This window comes from Rhagoletis pomonella, unplaced genomic scaffold, assembly GCF_013731165.1.
Source record: "Rhagoletis pomonella isolate Grant_MI unplaced genomic scaffold, Rhpom_1.0 Rhpom_scaffold_00003, whole genome shotgun sequence".
NCBI lineage: Eukaryota > Metazoa > Arthropoda > Insecta > Diptera > Tephritidae > Rhagoletis > Rhagoletis pomonella.
The window spans coordinates 98,359,675-98,376,012 of NW_023458557.1; the positions used below are offsets into that span (position 1 = coordinate 98,359,675).

Sequence of the window (16,338 nt, forward strand, 5' to 3'; positions counted from 1 at the left end):
CCCTTTCATTTAGTATCTCATTTTGTTATCCACCGAATAGTGAAGATCTTATAAGTTTTAAACAGGTGGCAACCCTACTCGAAAAAATAAAACATTTATGCTTATTTAGAGACTACCATCTTATTTGACGCCTCATCTTTTGTAATCCAAAGAACGGTGTGGATCTTATAGTTTTTAGACAGCTGGCAACCCTATAAAATTCGAAGTAAAAAGGGTCACTCTCCCACTCTTTGTATATTAGAGAAAATCTCGTCAAAATCCGTTCAGTACTTTTCGAGATTACCGCTACAAATAATGTCGACTTTCCCCTATATTATGTATAGACAAAAAAAAAAAAAAACAGAAATTTTTAATTTTTTATGGAAGTGTAACTAACCTCATGCCTGGGCCACTTAAAGAATCTGTGCGCATACAAAATAAATTTTCAAAATTTGTGCCAAGTGCAATCACTGCACACGCCATTGAAAGTAAAATTTTAAATTGTCACAAAAAAAAAACATGAAAATCTAAGTTTACAGTTGAAAAATTCACCTTGTTCAAGTTGTCCACTTTACACAATTACCAACGAAAGCACATACATACAAACTTACTGCATACTTGAGTACCTATGTATGTACGTGAAAATGCTGCATAATTGTTAAGTTTTCAGGTGTGCAATGGAAAAGTGCATTTTGAGGACATTTGAGATTTGAAGTAAATTATGGAAAAACGCACTTTAGTGCCATTGCGCCACAGCTGAACTTTGCTGTTTCGAAGGCAAACAAGACTGCCGGCGAGGTGTGTGAGTGATGAGCAAGCCAGCATGCAGCAGTGCATAGCAGCAGGGAGTAAAATTAAAAAAAAATAAAAAATAAGCAAAAAACAAAATGTTACAAATCTTGGGGAATTGAGAACAGCAGCGTTGGAGCAAAAGAAAAAAATGCAAGAATACATAAGTACGTATATGCGGAGTGTGTGGGTGTGTGTACAGATTTGCTAAAAGTTGTTGTTGCTCTACGTTCTGCAGTGGAATTACTGATGAGAAAAGTTTCGTGTAATTTCCAAATGTGAATTTGAAATTTTATTTGCAACTTTAAATTTAAAATGCGCTCAAAAATTGCGTTTGCGTTAATTTTAGTTCGATTCAATTAATCAACTTTAAAAACCATCGACGAAACGAGCTCGCACTCTCTGGTGGTGAAATCTGCAGCCCATACCTTCCGAGCTTGAGCTTTGGTTGTGATAAAGAGAATGCCAATACTTCCGGGGAGCTAATTAATATCTAGCAAAACTAAGGTCTGGAATATTTTGCCTTAGCTACTAGAGAGTTAAATTCGCTTTATGCGTCGAAGCAGAGCCCTTGCAGAAAAACCCTACGTTCCTTGATTATCAAGTATTCATCGAAGACTTAAGTACTTACAAAACTGCTGGCATCAGCATTACAACAGTCACGAAAACCCAGTAACTTGAAAGCAAAAATTTTACAAATTTGAAAATTTGTTGTTGATTGGATCAGCGGAGTACTTGAAGCCGCAGCCAACGTTTACATAAATTATAATTTTTTATTTTTGTAAAAAGTTGTTCTAGTCCTACTGGAATACCTCTTGAATACTCCACGCATACACACAATACATATGCACACACATATACTTTAGTTCCCTAGAAACTTAAACTTCTTTGAATTTTCAGTACAATTTCCCCCCCCCTGAGGACATTCATACATTTCGTTATTCATTCTCTACGCTTCTCTTTCGTTAATGTTTCAATTCTATGTATTCTTCTTCTTTTTTCATTAATTTCACCAGGTCACGTTCATATCGCGGTGACTCGAATTTCAATGCGCTCCTCACGCCGCTCACCTTCCTTGTCACCTACTTCAATTCGGGCATTAATCCGCTGCTGTACGCTTTCCTAAGTCGTAACTTTCGCAAAGGCATGAAGGAGTTGTTGCTGTGCACATGGAAGAAAGGCAAAGGCAAGTCATCATCGAACTCATCGATGCATCACAAAAGAGTGGCATTACAGGTAGTTGGTATAAAATCGGAATTTGTGAAAACAAAAAACAACGAAATGTCTCCAAAATAAATAAAGATAAAGAGCATAGAAACATTTAGTAAATGAAATTAAATTTTAAAAAGAAGGATAAAAAACTTAAAAAAAGTGAAACATTTGCATTGAAACGTATTGGCACGAAATGCAAATATGAAAAAAAAAAAAATTGGCAGCTGTAAGCAAAATTGTGGCTAGCACTGGGCTTTTATATTTCAGAAACATCCTACTTATGTATACCACATACAAACATACATAAAAATATTCCTTTCTATACAAAATCTTCTAGACGCATTCGTTACCAACTGACACAACGCATATCGGCAACGAACAACTATGATGACCCATTCATCGCATCCGCATCCACCGGCGAATTGCTGGCCAACGTTCATAAGCATGCAGCAGTTTTCGATTTGGCCGTTTACCAGCTGCGCTTTGTAGATGTCTGGGAAATACCGAATGTATGTACATATGTATACAAGTATACTTACACGCATAGTATATGTCGTAGCAAATAGTATTTTGGCTCAGCAGTTAAATGGACTACATTAAAATAGAGAAAGAATTTCAAGTGAAAATCAAACAAAGAATTGCTGTGGCATAGCTGTCGGTAATTATTATAGAAAATTAGAATTTAAGCAACATTTTATCGTTGTGATGTTTTTAAGCTTCAAATCTGATTAGTGAAGTAAATTTTGTTAAGGCTTAAATATTAATTATGTATGTTTATAAAAATATATTTGTATGCATTCAAATCTAGTCAGCCACTTTTTGCTGTACATATGCTTAGCTATCCAGTTTTTAATAAACATATTCAGTAAGTTATATATGTACAGGTCAAGCAACTTAGAAGGACTGTTAAGAAATTTATTTGAATTGAAAAAATCGTTTCGTACATCGTCTGAGAGCTTAACTACTAAAAAATTATAAAAATTTTCAAACTTTTCTGTCTTTAGTTTTGGTTCAACAAACCCCCAAAAAAAAAGTAAAAATTAACGAAGCACTGTTTTCTAAAAAAAAAGAGAAAATTTAAATTTACTTGGGAATTTCTCAAAAGCTTAAAAAGTCAAAATCAAAAATATGTTTTATAGAAATTTTAATAGTTTTGTAAGATTTAAAAAAAAATTATAGTTTCTGCTAAATATTTTGCATATTTAGATTTAAAAATTTTTTTTTTATAAATCTCCCCATGTTTGGTAAAAAATGAAATTAGACTATGTAACAGCATTGAATGTACCCAATTTTGATGCGAGTTGCCGCCAAATTAACAGGAGTATTTTTAGGTCCCGTTTAATTAAATGTTTAACGATTATATTTAAATTTTTTCCTAATTTATGTGCTGATCTTAAAATATGTACATACATATGTACATAGAAAAGTTGAGATAGGTCGTTAAATTTTAGTTATGTATTTGCAAAAAGGAAACAATTTGATTAAAAGTTCTAATTTTATAAAAAAAAAAAAATATTTTTTATCAAAAAATATAAAAGCCATAAACATCTTGATTTTTTTTTGGGGCAAGAATCAATTTAATGTTAAAAACTAAATTTAAAAATTTTAGTGGAATATATTTTACAGAATACTTATTTTTTTTTATTGACACAGGTCGATAAATTGTATTTATTTATTTGCAAAAAAGGTAAAAATTTAATTTAAAAGTCAAAAAATTTTATAAAAAAGAAATTGTTTTTAATCAATAAAATATAAAATCCATAAACATCTTGAATTTTTTAGGATCAAGAATCACTTTAATACTAAAAACTAAATTTAAAAATTTCAGTGTAATATATTTTAGAGAATTTCAGAGGCCAAGCTCGGCGCAGAGCGAGGTTTACTTTTACCTGCGAAATATTCTAGATTTTTAATTCCTGCAATCGAAAAACATATGAAAATATTAATACGCTAAAACCTAGCAGTTTTGTGAATTATTTTCGTTTCTTCTAATTTTCTTTTCGCAAGAAATTCTTCTGAAGACATCAGCCCACCCCATGCCCATGACTACTTCGTTTAACATTAAAGAAATTATTTTTTAAGGCCCTGGTTGGCAGTTTCAATACATTTTTTACATTTAATTATTTATTTAGTGTTGTAATTTAAACTGTTGAAAGAAAGTTATAGTTTTATAAATCTATGTAATTGTGTCACCGGTTTCGAGAATAGAAACCTTTAATCGGTTTTTCGTTAAGGCGTGGCTCACATTATTTTGTTCGATATAAAAAATGTTAATATAATAGAAAGTAGAGTTGATACAAAGAAAAAAGGTAAGCCAAACAAAAAATTGTAAAAACGAAAACAATAAATTAGTTTAAATTATGCAATTAAGCATTTTATTGAATAAACGTAAAATATTTTTAATCTATTAAAGTTGTTATTGAATTTATTTGAAAAAAAAGTTCATGCGAAAGGTGAGTGAGTATAAGTGTTCAGAGTACTTAAAGGGGCGATGAATGAATTCCACTTAAATTCAACAGCCTTTAATTTATTCGGGACTTACCTAGATTAGGCCATCAGAAAGTATGTGAAAAGTATGAATTAAATTTGTGCAATAAATGTGACATCTGTGGCAGCCAGCATAACATATTGCTGCGGTCAGCAATAACAATCATATACGTTTAAATACATTTTGAAGTGAAACTTCTTTAGCGGCGGTTGGTTGGTTGGGAGTAAATTGGAAAATTCAACGGAAATTGCACACGGAAATGGTGCAACGGAAATGATGCACACGGAAATGGTGCAACGGAAATGGTTGGGGCTGAAACAAGTGTGTCTTGTGTGTATGCATATGGTATACAACTAATAAAAGGTTAAAGAATAACACTTAGAAAAAGACCAATACAATAATGAAAGTAAAGGTGAGTACGTACAGACATAGATAAAGACAAAGGTAAACATAGAAACAAAAAGAAAGATACGTAAAGATAAAGGCAAAAATTAAGACCAAGGTAAATTTAAATACTTTACTTATAGTATATAAGGGCAAAGGTGTAGGGGGATATGCAGATGAAGAAAATGATAAACATTAAAGTAAAGACAAAGAGGAGGATGAGGATACCGATAAAAGTAAAGATGAAGATAGGGGAAGAAAGATTAAAATAAAGTTAATTACAGAGGAAAGGATATAGAGAGAGACACACAGAGACTCAATCTGACAACTATTTTGGAAATTTAGAGATTTTCGGTATTCTCGAGACTTGTCGATGAAATAATCGACATTTTTATCGGTTTTGTTATCGATTTTACTAACGATATTTATAGATTTTGTTTCCGATTTTGTAGTCGATATTTATCGATTTTGCTATTGATATTTATCGATTCTGTTATCGATATTTATCGATTTTGTTGTCGACATTTATCGATTTTGCCATCGATACTTATCGATTTTCTTAACGATGTTTATCGATTTTGTTATCGATATTAATCGATTTTGTTATCGATATTTGTCGATTTTGTTATCGATATTTATCGACTTTTTTTTATCGATATTTATCGATTTTAATATCGATATTTAGCAATTTTGTTATCGATATCTATCGACTTTTTTATCGATATTTATCGATTTTGTTATCGAAATTTATAGATTTTGTTATCGATATTTATCGATTTTGTTATTGATTAATAATCGATATTTTTATAAACTTCGTTATCAATATTTTTATCGACTTTCTAATCAATTTTGCTACCAATATTATAACCGATTTTGCTATATTTTGTTGGATGTAACTATCGGTTTTGTTATCGATAGAGTGTAAAGATAAAAATGAAGACAAAGGAAAACAGAATAAGATAAATGTAACTAGAACGAACAGTAGTAGAGGTAGGGATCTACATAGGTAGAAAAAAGACAAAAAATATAACCTTAAGCAAAAGCAGATGAATGTATGTATGTACATATTTATGTATATTGGTTATGAGCACGATCCAGAAAATAAATGTCGCGCCATTCGCGGACCGCTAACCCTCTCTTCGTCGCTTTGACAGCATCCACCCAATCTTACTTTTGTACTTTTGTTTACATTCACTGTTGCCAACTTCATGCTTTTCGCACCAAATTTAGTGGGTATTCAAAACGCGAAACTTTTTGAGTTTTGTGCTTGGTGCGTTTTTGGTGCTTTTGTTTATAGTTTGAAGACTTCAAGTTAGAACATCTTAAAAAAATGGAAGCAAAATTTATAGCAATCGTAAGTGTGCTAAGCAATTTTACAAAAATTTAAACAAAATCATGGCACAGTGACAATCATAAGCGACAACGAAATATGTGCAGCACCTTCAATCATGCCAGAAGAAATCGACCGTTGTGCAAGAAACATTGATTTTTATTAATTTGAATCGGCATCCTTACAATAAAATTATGTATTCATATAAAGTCCATAAAACACAACAATAAAAATTTGGTGCTTTTTCAAATTCAAAACTTGGCAATACTGCCTTTTGTTCGATGCTTCTTCTTTTTCTTGTCGAGTTCGTCTTGCTCTCTCATTCTGGTATATTTTGACGTCACGGCCAGTTGCTCTCAGCTCGATTGGCGCAATCTTGTATTCTATCATTCTTGGGTCATGAGAAAAAAGAGATTCGTATCATAAGTTTCACTTCTCCAGTGTGGCCCAGGCGCACTTACTTTTTTTTATTTGAAGCACATATTTTTCATAACTACGGGCATATGAACGTAATTTGTAGGTACTATAAGAATATGAAATCATCTTGAATCTACTTTGCTGCAGCTGCAGTTTACCCTGATACAAGTAAGCTGTAACGCAGATTTGAATTTTTGAAGCAAAGTATTTCTTGCACATATATAAATGTTTGCACTTGTATATGTTTGGAAAACAATTTCTTATAAAACCAAGCGATTTTGCTATGATTTGATTGTAACTTCATAGCCACTTCGTTTCTACTGTATACTCAACTTTAAGGCGAAGACGTCTCTTGCTTGAACCCATTCGGTTAGTACATATGTACATACGTTTTTCCTGCTTACTAAGTCTTTCGTTTTGCATGATTTTCATTTTGTATTGCTCGAGAGTCACAAACAAATAAAATAAATGTTGAAAAGTGCTTGTAAAAGCTTTTAGAACTTACAAGTATGCTTCCGGGCGTTTGGCAAGTGCTGCTGTTTTCTGAGCTTGCATTCATACATATATGGTTGGGGAAACAAAAGTTCTAAAAAGCAATAAATTTAATAAATGAACATAATTTGCAGGCGGCGTAGTGGAAGCATTATTGCAAATTCAAGAGATGCTAGTCGAAACAGCTGTGATTTGGAACATTTGTAGTTAGTTAATTGAATGTTAAATACATTCTCGACTTCTACGCCACCTATCGGCAGTTTTTTTTGTGAAGTTATTCCTTTTGATATGGGTAACTTGTGTGATAAGTGTAAACTAAGTCGAAAATTGCATTGCCATAGGGCTCTTAGCTAAGTTTGAAGTTTCAAGTCTCTCAAGCTCATCGGGAAGTTAGCTAAAAATTTATTGCGAAATTTGACATACATAAGTAGCATTTTAAATAAAAGCTTGTAAAAAGGCATTGAATGTCACGTCTATTGTATGGACAAATGGACAATAGTGGTTAGGAAAGGTTACTACAGATCTGTTGATTGTAATGACTTCGTTTCTTTGCTCTATTTTTGAACAGTGTAGATAGATTTTCCGTCATCTTCTACTGGTACGACTTCGTCTCATTCTTATCCATTTTTGAACCTTGAAGTCCCTAAACGACGTAGCCTAAGTCAACTTTGACGTTTTTCATTCCACCCAGTATTGCTGCGTGGTAGGTTTCCACATGTTGACTTCCTTTGGTCTGAAGGCAGTCTTTGCAGCCACACCATGGGCGAAAATGTACAGCAGCTGCATGTAAAAAATTATATTACGCTCCTCATTGGAAGTGCGCTGGTCACCCCACCCGATATGTCATGGCATGCGAGCTTTGCACTTCGTTTTGTGTAGTAAGTAAGCCGCTATTTCCTGGCTTATTCAATCCTCCGCTAAGCCACACCGGCGCTCGGACCTGCAGAAGAATGTTTGGATGAATATGGTGATTATGCCTTAACAAACTAGAAAGATTGCTATATCTTTCAGTTACTGGTTCAATAAGAACTTGCTCAGCTGCGGCTCTATAGTCATTTTAAGGATGGACTATTCATATTTTTATTCAAAAAACAGCAGCCACAAGGAAGCTGCAACTTCGACGTATCTAACGAATGCTTCAACACAAAAAAAGCGTCATGCAGGTATTCTTGTGGAATAAACCAAGGTTGAATATATGCAAATTTTCTGATTCCATGACTCAAGAGATCTGATTTAACCGAATGTTCTAAGTGAAAATCCCTGATCGCGAAAATTGGGCAAATAGGCTCCGTGCTCCTGATCCCAGCTACGTACGCAGCTACACAAACGGTTCACGAATGGAAGAAAGAGCAGGTGCAAGTATTTTTGGGACCTGGCACCACAAACCCTGCAATTTCTATGGGCAGATGGGCTACGTAGCCATCGGGGCCTTTTCAAACATGATAATGGAATCCAAGCTGGTTAGATACTCCCTTGACACGCTACAAATTTTGGCAGCCAAGAACACAGTAATACTATGCTGGGTACCGCGCCAATGTGGAATCGAAGACAATGAGTTTTCAGGGGTCCGGATGTTTTGGAAATGAAGGCACATACATATATTTAGTATCGGATCCGAATTTTCTCTTGGCAGCCCTGCAACCGTTCAGCGATTCACATGCACCGAATAGGCGTGATTACAGAGTCCGACTTTGGCCAGACAAAGGTAGATCCATTTTAAAGCACCAATGGTCGACCCCATTGTACGTAAGGCCCTTCCAGGATTCATACGATAAGCCGAAGGTATCTTGGGCACACTGGGTAAGGTACTCTTTTTAAGATATGCAAAAGATCTGACAGGTCGCAGTGTCTCTTGTGCTGTTATATTCAAGTATTAACTATCTAACTAACTCTCCCGCATTCTGTTTCCAGTTTATTTTGAAGTACAGAATGATTCCAGTTGGTAATAGTGACCGAAAATGTATCCTCCACCATAAAAACTTAATTTTTTCTTAAAGAAAATGCTCAGACGGATATTGTGATTCATTAAAACTACTTCAAAATTGGTATAAATGATTCGGTGGATGGACTGGCTTAACTTATGTAGAAGGTAAAAAAATCTTCGCATGTCTTTGACATAAGAAATTTAGCTATTTTGGGAAGGAATTCAAGGAAAAGGAACAGTCCAGCGCCTTCGTCTTGGTCTGCAGGCTGTATCGGAGACACAACCGCTAAATTTAAAAGTAGAATACGTGGTATGGTTAGGGGCACATCCAAGTAAAATCCGAAAGCATACACTAAGAAAAAAATATCGATAACAAAAGCGATAGTAGTATCGATAGCAAAATCGATAACAAAAGCGATAATGATATCGATAGCAAAATCGATAACAAAAGCGATAAAAATATCGATAACAAAATCGATAACAAGATCGATAACCAAATCGATAAAAATATCGATAACAAAATCGATTACAATATCGATAACAAAATCGATTAAAATATCGATAACAAAATCGATTAAAATATCGATAACAAAATCGATAAAAAATATTGTTTATTATATCGATAAGTTCCGAAAATATCTATAGCAAATAACAATGTCGATGAAAATTTTCATAACAATATCGGTAAAAAATATCAATAACTAAACTGATAAAATATCGATTATTATATCGATAAGTCCCGAGAACTCCGAAAATGTCTAAAATCCCGAAATAATCACATATACATATATAATTACCTTTATTTTAATCTTTCTTCCTCTATCTTCATCGTACTTTTATCGGTATCATCATCCTGATGTTTTTCTTTATATTTATCTTTGTTTTTATACCCGAGCGCACTTGTGCACAAGGGTATTATAACTTTGTTCACATAACGGTTGTTTGTAACAGGCAAAACGAATCGAGATAGATATAGACAAATGTATACATAAATGATCAGAATGAAAAGAGAAATCGATTAAGCGGTGACTGTCTGTCTGTCCGTCCGTCCGTCCGTCTGTGCACACGATAACTCGAGTAAAAATTGAGATATCTTAACGAAACTTGGTACGTGAACTTCTTTTGGGCGTGGGACAGATGATATTGAAAATGGGCGAAATCGGATAATAACCACGCCTACCTCCCATATAACGGTAATTTTAAGAAATACGAAAACTGCGATATTTTAGTAACTACTGAAGATAATTCACTCTAAATTGGTACTTACAATGAGTTTCAGACGGAAAACATGAATATTATAAATTTTTGGAAAATGGGCGTAGCCACGCCCACTTATGGTTGCATGTGTATATCTTGGTAACCGCTGCACCAATTTCTTCTAAACTTGGCACAGTTGTTGGCCATAGTACAGCATACTAAATGGCAGAAAATTTTAAAAATCGGACAATAACCACGCCTACCTCCCATATAACGGTAATTTTCAGAAAAACGAAAACTGCGATATTTTAGTAACTACTGAAGATAATTCACTCAAAATTGATATTTGCAATGGGTTTTAGACGAAAAATAAGAATATTACAAAATTTTGGCAAATGGGCGTAGCCACGCCCACTTATGGTTACATGTGTATATCTTGGTAACCGCTACACCAATTTCTTCCAAAATTGGCACAGTTGTTGGTCCTGGTACAGCATACCAAATTTCTAAAATCGGACAATAACCACGCCCACATCCCATATAACGGTAATTTCGAGAAATACAAAATCTTCGATAAATCAGTAAATATTGAAGCTAATTTATTCAAAATTGATGGTTGCAACAATTCTTTACCAAGAAATACGTTTATGACAAAATTTTGCAAAATGGGCGTAGCACCGCCCACTTGTGATCACATATATGTATCTCGCTAACCGTTCTAGCAATTTATACCAAGCTCGGTATGGTTATTGTGCTTGCCACATAAAAGCGAACCGTTGGAAATTGTTGAAATCGGACTAAAATTGAGGCCGCTTTTCATATAACGGTAAATTTCAGATATGCTTGAAATTTCAATATTTCGAAATTTAAGGACGCTAATTTACTTAAAATGTATACACCCCGGCTTATCATGTAGCGGTAGCTTTCGGAAAGGTGGAAAACATATATTTAATACTTGCGCCGGGTATTTAATGTTCGGCTCCGCCCGAACTTAGACTTTCTTACTTGTTACTTTTATGTTTAACTTAATTTTCATCTACATATTCCCCTTCACCTTTGCCTTTCATAAATATTGCGCCATCTGTTATTCATAAGCCGAAATACCTACACACACATACTTTTTGTCTCCTTCTCTCCCTTCCAGCGCATGCACATGTTTGCAAAATGATTACGAAATGATTTTGTATGAAAAATTATTTATTGGGCATAAATCAAATAAACATACTTAGAAGATATCAACCAATACTTCCCATATACCAAACGAAAGGAAAACTCTTGAATTTTCGATTAAAGAAAACAAAAACTAAATCATTCGAGCGATTTTCGAGCACTTTGGTAATAAAAAAAAATTGCAAATTTTTTCAACAATTTTTTTCCTTAAAATGCTCAATATTTGTTGAATTTATATAAAGTCTGTACGCGATAATATTTATATTGCTCCAAAGAATCTATATCCCGAAAATGAAAGTTTTACCTGCAAATCTTAAATAGCCAGAGGACTTTAAAGGCTCAAAATTTACCTCGAAATAAGCCTATGTTTACCGCTGTTTCTACGACAGAAACCGAATTGTTACTCACAAAAATGAATCTGTCGATAGGTTTGGAATTATATCTTTGAAACGCCACACTTTTATTTAAAATCGCTTCATTAGTTCTTTTGCAATAAGCATTTTCGTAAAGCTCTAAAAATTACAAGTACAACGTTTGCGCATAGCCTCCATATCGAAACGTAGACGTATTCTACGTCAAAATATGGCCGGCGATGGAAAATATCTTTGAAAAGCATGCATACTATTTCCACAGCAGCCAAGCTACTAGAGGAGTGAGTGTTGCGACTCTCGTTAGTGGATTACAAAATTCTAACTGGAAAGCATTACTCCAGAATTTTAAATTTGAAGCTCTAGCGCACCCCTTGTTAATGTTATGACATATGTATGTACATATAATAAACGTCTGAATATTACAGTGGAAGGAGATACTTTTCGAATTGACCACAAATAGAGCTAAATGAACAAAACTTAAACTAAAAATGCTACTTCACTTCCAAACAAAAATAATTAATTAACTTATCTCTAAAGCCAACGAAATCCAATAAACGTATGGGAGCAACTTTCTCATGACCAATCAAAAAAGCAATCTAGAAGAAAGCATTTGAAGTTGTGTGTGGTTTTTCATTTAGAATCAAACTTACGAGTATAAATTGAAATTCAACCCAGGTGAAATGGCCTTTCTGAAGAACTTTCTACCAATAAAAAATATAGATTTGCCAAATTTCTTCACAAAAATATGTTGCGTACGTAAATATTAGTTACGAAATTATTTTATGTTTATGTGCTACATAGCACACAGCCAAAGCGTATGCCAAACGCTAGGAATATTTTTGGATTATGTAGATTTCAGGCTTTCGCACCGAGCATATGGAAAGCAGCCTAAGCCAAATGGCAAGTGTTGCATTTCAAAGCATACCCACAACTTTAGGTATAAATGCACATTTAATGTACTATGCACCTACATATCTATTTATGTATGTATGCATGTATGTGTGTACGAGTATATGCAAAATTAAGTTTCTATATAAAAGTGTGGGAATGCATGTATGTATGTAGGCCAAAAGCATGGCTAGCAATCTCTTTTTCGTTTGAAATAAATCAAAATTTCATAGCGTTGGCAAATTTATTGCATTTGTAAAATCGTAAGGATAAAATAGGCGAAGGAAAGGTAAAAAGGAGAAAAGGGGCAAGAGGGAAACCACTCTTTGCAAACAACTGCCAAAAATTGCTAATGCTACATACATACATACATACACATCTTTCGTTTATGCCCCAAAGATATAAGCAAGCACTCAAACGAATATCTACGAATTATTTCCACTTTGCAAATTCTGCCTCGTTTATTGGTGTCGAAGTGAGTTATGTTTACAACAATGCACTTACAAGTATAAGCATTAAAAGCAAATAAAAAAAAAAACATAAGGATTAAATAAAAAAAATTAAAAAAAATATTCTCAAAATTTACTAGGCGCTCAGAAGCAAGTGTCGTTGTGTTTGCAAATGCTCTCATCTGTGCTACAGCGCTAACAAATCCAATTTAGGCCAATCGGTAGTTTGGGCCAATGTGGCAAGTGTGATATTTGCTGTAGCTTAGTTAGTAGGCGGCCTACTTTTCTGAGGTTGAATGGTTGTTGCAATGCCTGCAATTCACATGAAATTTAATTTTCAAAAAGTGAAATGTTGAAAATAAAGAAAATACATACCTTATCTGTTGGATTTTATGGTTACTCATATGCACGCTATGACGGCCGTGAAGGTAAAGTGAAGGAGCAATGAGCTCCCTTGACACACAATTAAAAACAATGCAGAAAAGTGTCGAATTTATACGAAGGAATAATCACGTTCAAGAAAAATACTTTTAATAGATTTCGATGCGACATAATTTTTGCTCTATGAATTACAGGCAGTGCAGTAAACTCGTTAATGGGTGAATCCACTATAATTTTTTGGTTTTTTTTCTTACGCAGCTCATTTCATTTTTGAATGAAAGACCTAGGCAATTATTTTCATAAAATTTTTGCTAAAAATGCTTTAGAATTAATTATATTATTTATGTATTATCTAAAAGTGAAATTTAAGTTTTTCGTTCGAGATTCGAAATATTTTATTTGAGCTAAAAAAGAGATGTAAAGCTGGACATTAAAAATCGAGAACAATTTAGGCGAAGGAAATAATGTTACTCATACGCCATAGCGTACTTGGACGTACTCGTACATACTCGTACATGGCAACATTTTCCATGTTAAACTTTGAATTTTTGTTTCATATGCAATACGAACTTAAAATGAAAACTTTTTAGGAAAATGACCTGATCAAGAAGAACGGCAAACAGATCGGCAATGTATGACCCAAAATATGGTTTACGTGTCTCGGCGTTTTTTTGTGTCATTTTAGCGTCATTAAATTCATCGCACAAAAACAAAATGCACATCAAATGGTTTGAAAACCATTTAAGATAAATTCTTGCGTGCTTTATTTTCTTTAAATGATACAAGAGTTATAAGTAAAAAAAAAAAAAACGGTAATTTTCGAAAACTCAAAGTTAGCGATTTTTGTAGGAGGTAAAGGTTTTTGTTCGATTTGAAAAGTTTTCAAGGCGGTGCTTAAAGAGACACTTGAACGAAAACTATTTTATATTGAAGAAAATGCATACCCAGAAATTTTCTAAAAGCTGTGATTCAAAATAGTTTCTGGATTTTTAAATTAAAATTTTGGGCTTATTAACGTCATATGGGTTTGCTAGTTAGAATTACTATTTGTCTTGGTTTTTGAATGCTTCGTTTGTTCCAAAGGAATTATAATCTCAAAAAAAAAAAAATAAAAAAAAATGCAAAAGATACACAAAGTAACAAGCCAAATATGTTTATCACAAGTACTTACATTGTTTATTAAAATTAAAAGTACAGTACTAAATAAAGAAAGCACAACAGCAGTTTAAATCAGGGACATAACAGTTATAAGTTTCATAGCAAAAACGTTGATCCATAACAGTTATTAGATGAGAAATATTTTTTATTTCGTCGATAAGAGTTATAACCCAACGTTTATTTTTTAAGTTGTTGGATAAGAATTATTTTACAACGTTTATTTTTTACGTTGTCTGATAAACGTTGTAAGATTAGGATATTGATGAAGATGGAGGTGGAGAATAAGATAAAGATGATGAAATAAAAGTGAGAGAGTAAAATAACTCTTATCAGATAACGTAAAAATAAACGTCGGGCAATAACTGTTATCAAGCAACGTAAAAAATAAACGTCGGGCAATAACTGTTATCAAGCAACGTAAAAAATGAACGTTGGGCAATAACTGTTATCGAGCAACGTAAAAAATAAACGTTGGGAAATAACTCCTAACAGCAACGGAAAAAATATTTCTCATCTAATAACTGTTATGAAACAACGTTTTCGTTAAATTTTAGAATTCAGGCAACGTTTTCAATTTGCAAATTCGAGATAATAGTTATTTTTTGTCCCTGGTTTAAATTGGCTGTCAAAATCCTCATGGTTTTTTATAAAATGCAAAATGACATTATTTAAATGAAGATGAGTAACACTAAATCGCATGGTTCCGCAGATTTGCCCACATGCATGCCTCTATCTGTATATATACACATACTGAGTGTGCTCTTTGCCACCAAGAGGGAAGAGCTTGAAGCATGAGGCAATGTTTTTATAGATGTTTAGCCAACCATGCCCCAAACTAGGCACAAAATGGTCTAAATATATGTGAAGTGCATTTAATGGTTTACGAAACAAAGCCCAATTTCCTAGCCGCACACACTAACTTACCTACGAATGTGTGTAAGTATGTATGTATGTATGTATGTGTGACTAATAAATTAAAAAATCTCGCAAAAATAAAAAATTCATAAAAATCACTTTACCAAGTCAGCATATTTCAACAGCAAGTCGACATGGCCACATGAGAATTTCGAAGAACAAAATTTTTGATTTACTTTTTTGTCTTCTTTGAAACCCCGAACCGAATGTGAACAAATGAGTTGTGTGTTGGAAAAGTGGATCTCAACTTAAAGACAAACACTCAACAGACAATGCACACAAAATACTACAAATTCAAAAACACATACAATATACACCTACATACATACATACATTTGAACGCATGTAAACAATGTTTTCTGTATGGCATGAGGTCCCTAGACAAGCAACAGTTTTCATTAAGCCTGCTGCTTGCTGGAGCCTACATTTCACGACTCATACCACAACATACTCGTACTGCCATGGCAGTGTACTGTTGAAATTTCTATTTTCTGCTCATATACAGTTAAAGTCGAACATATGTATGTATATATGCAAGTATGCTCATATGTATTGACACACATCCTACAAGCGTATGTTCATTACCAAAAATTCCTGATAAAACTTTTGCTTAAATTGGCTATTCGAGTTTACTCTGAGCTGTAGGAGTTCTTCTATAAACACATCAACCGTTGTTTTTGTTTTCTTCTTCTCTTATTTTCTGTTTGTTTGCTTTTCTCGGCATTTATGTACGTACGGACATATATACATATAACTGTTGTGCGCTTATTGCAAACTATTTTCACTTTTTTTTA

The 16,338-nt window shown here is 33.5% G+C and overlaps 1 protein-coding gene across 1 annotated transcript in view; it reads left to right on the plus strand.

The window, feature by feature from the left end:
* The window catches only part of LOC118735937, a 155,478-nt gene extending 152,388 nt beyond the window's left edge, over positions 1–3,090 (plus strand). Inside the window, exons 8-9 of the mRNA XM_036465978.1 lie at positions 1,785–2,004; positions 2,318–3,090. Of these exons, the coding sequence (XP_036321871.1) occupies positions 1,785–2,004; positions 2,318–2,368 (271 nt within the window). The 3' untranslated portion in view covers positions 2,369–3,090. The remainder of the gene's footprint in view (positions 1–1,784; positions 2,005–2,317) is intronic.
* The last annotated feature ends 13,248 nt before the right edge of the window (positions 3,091–16,338 follow it).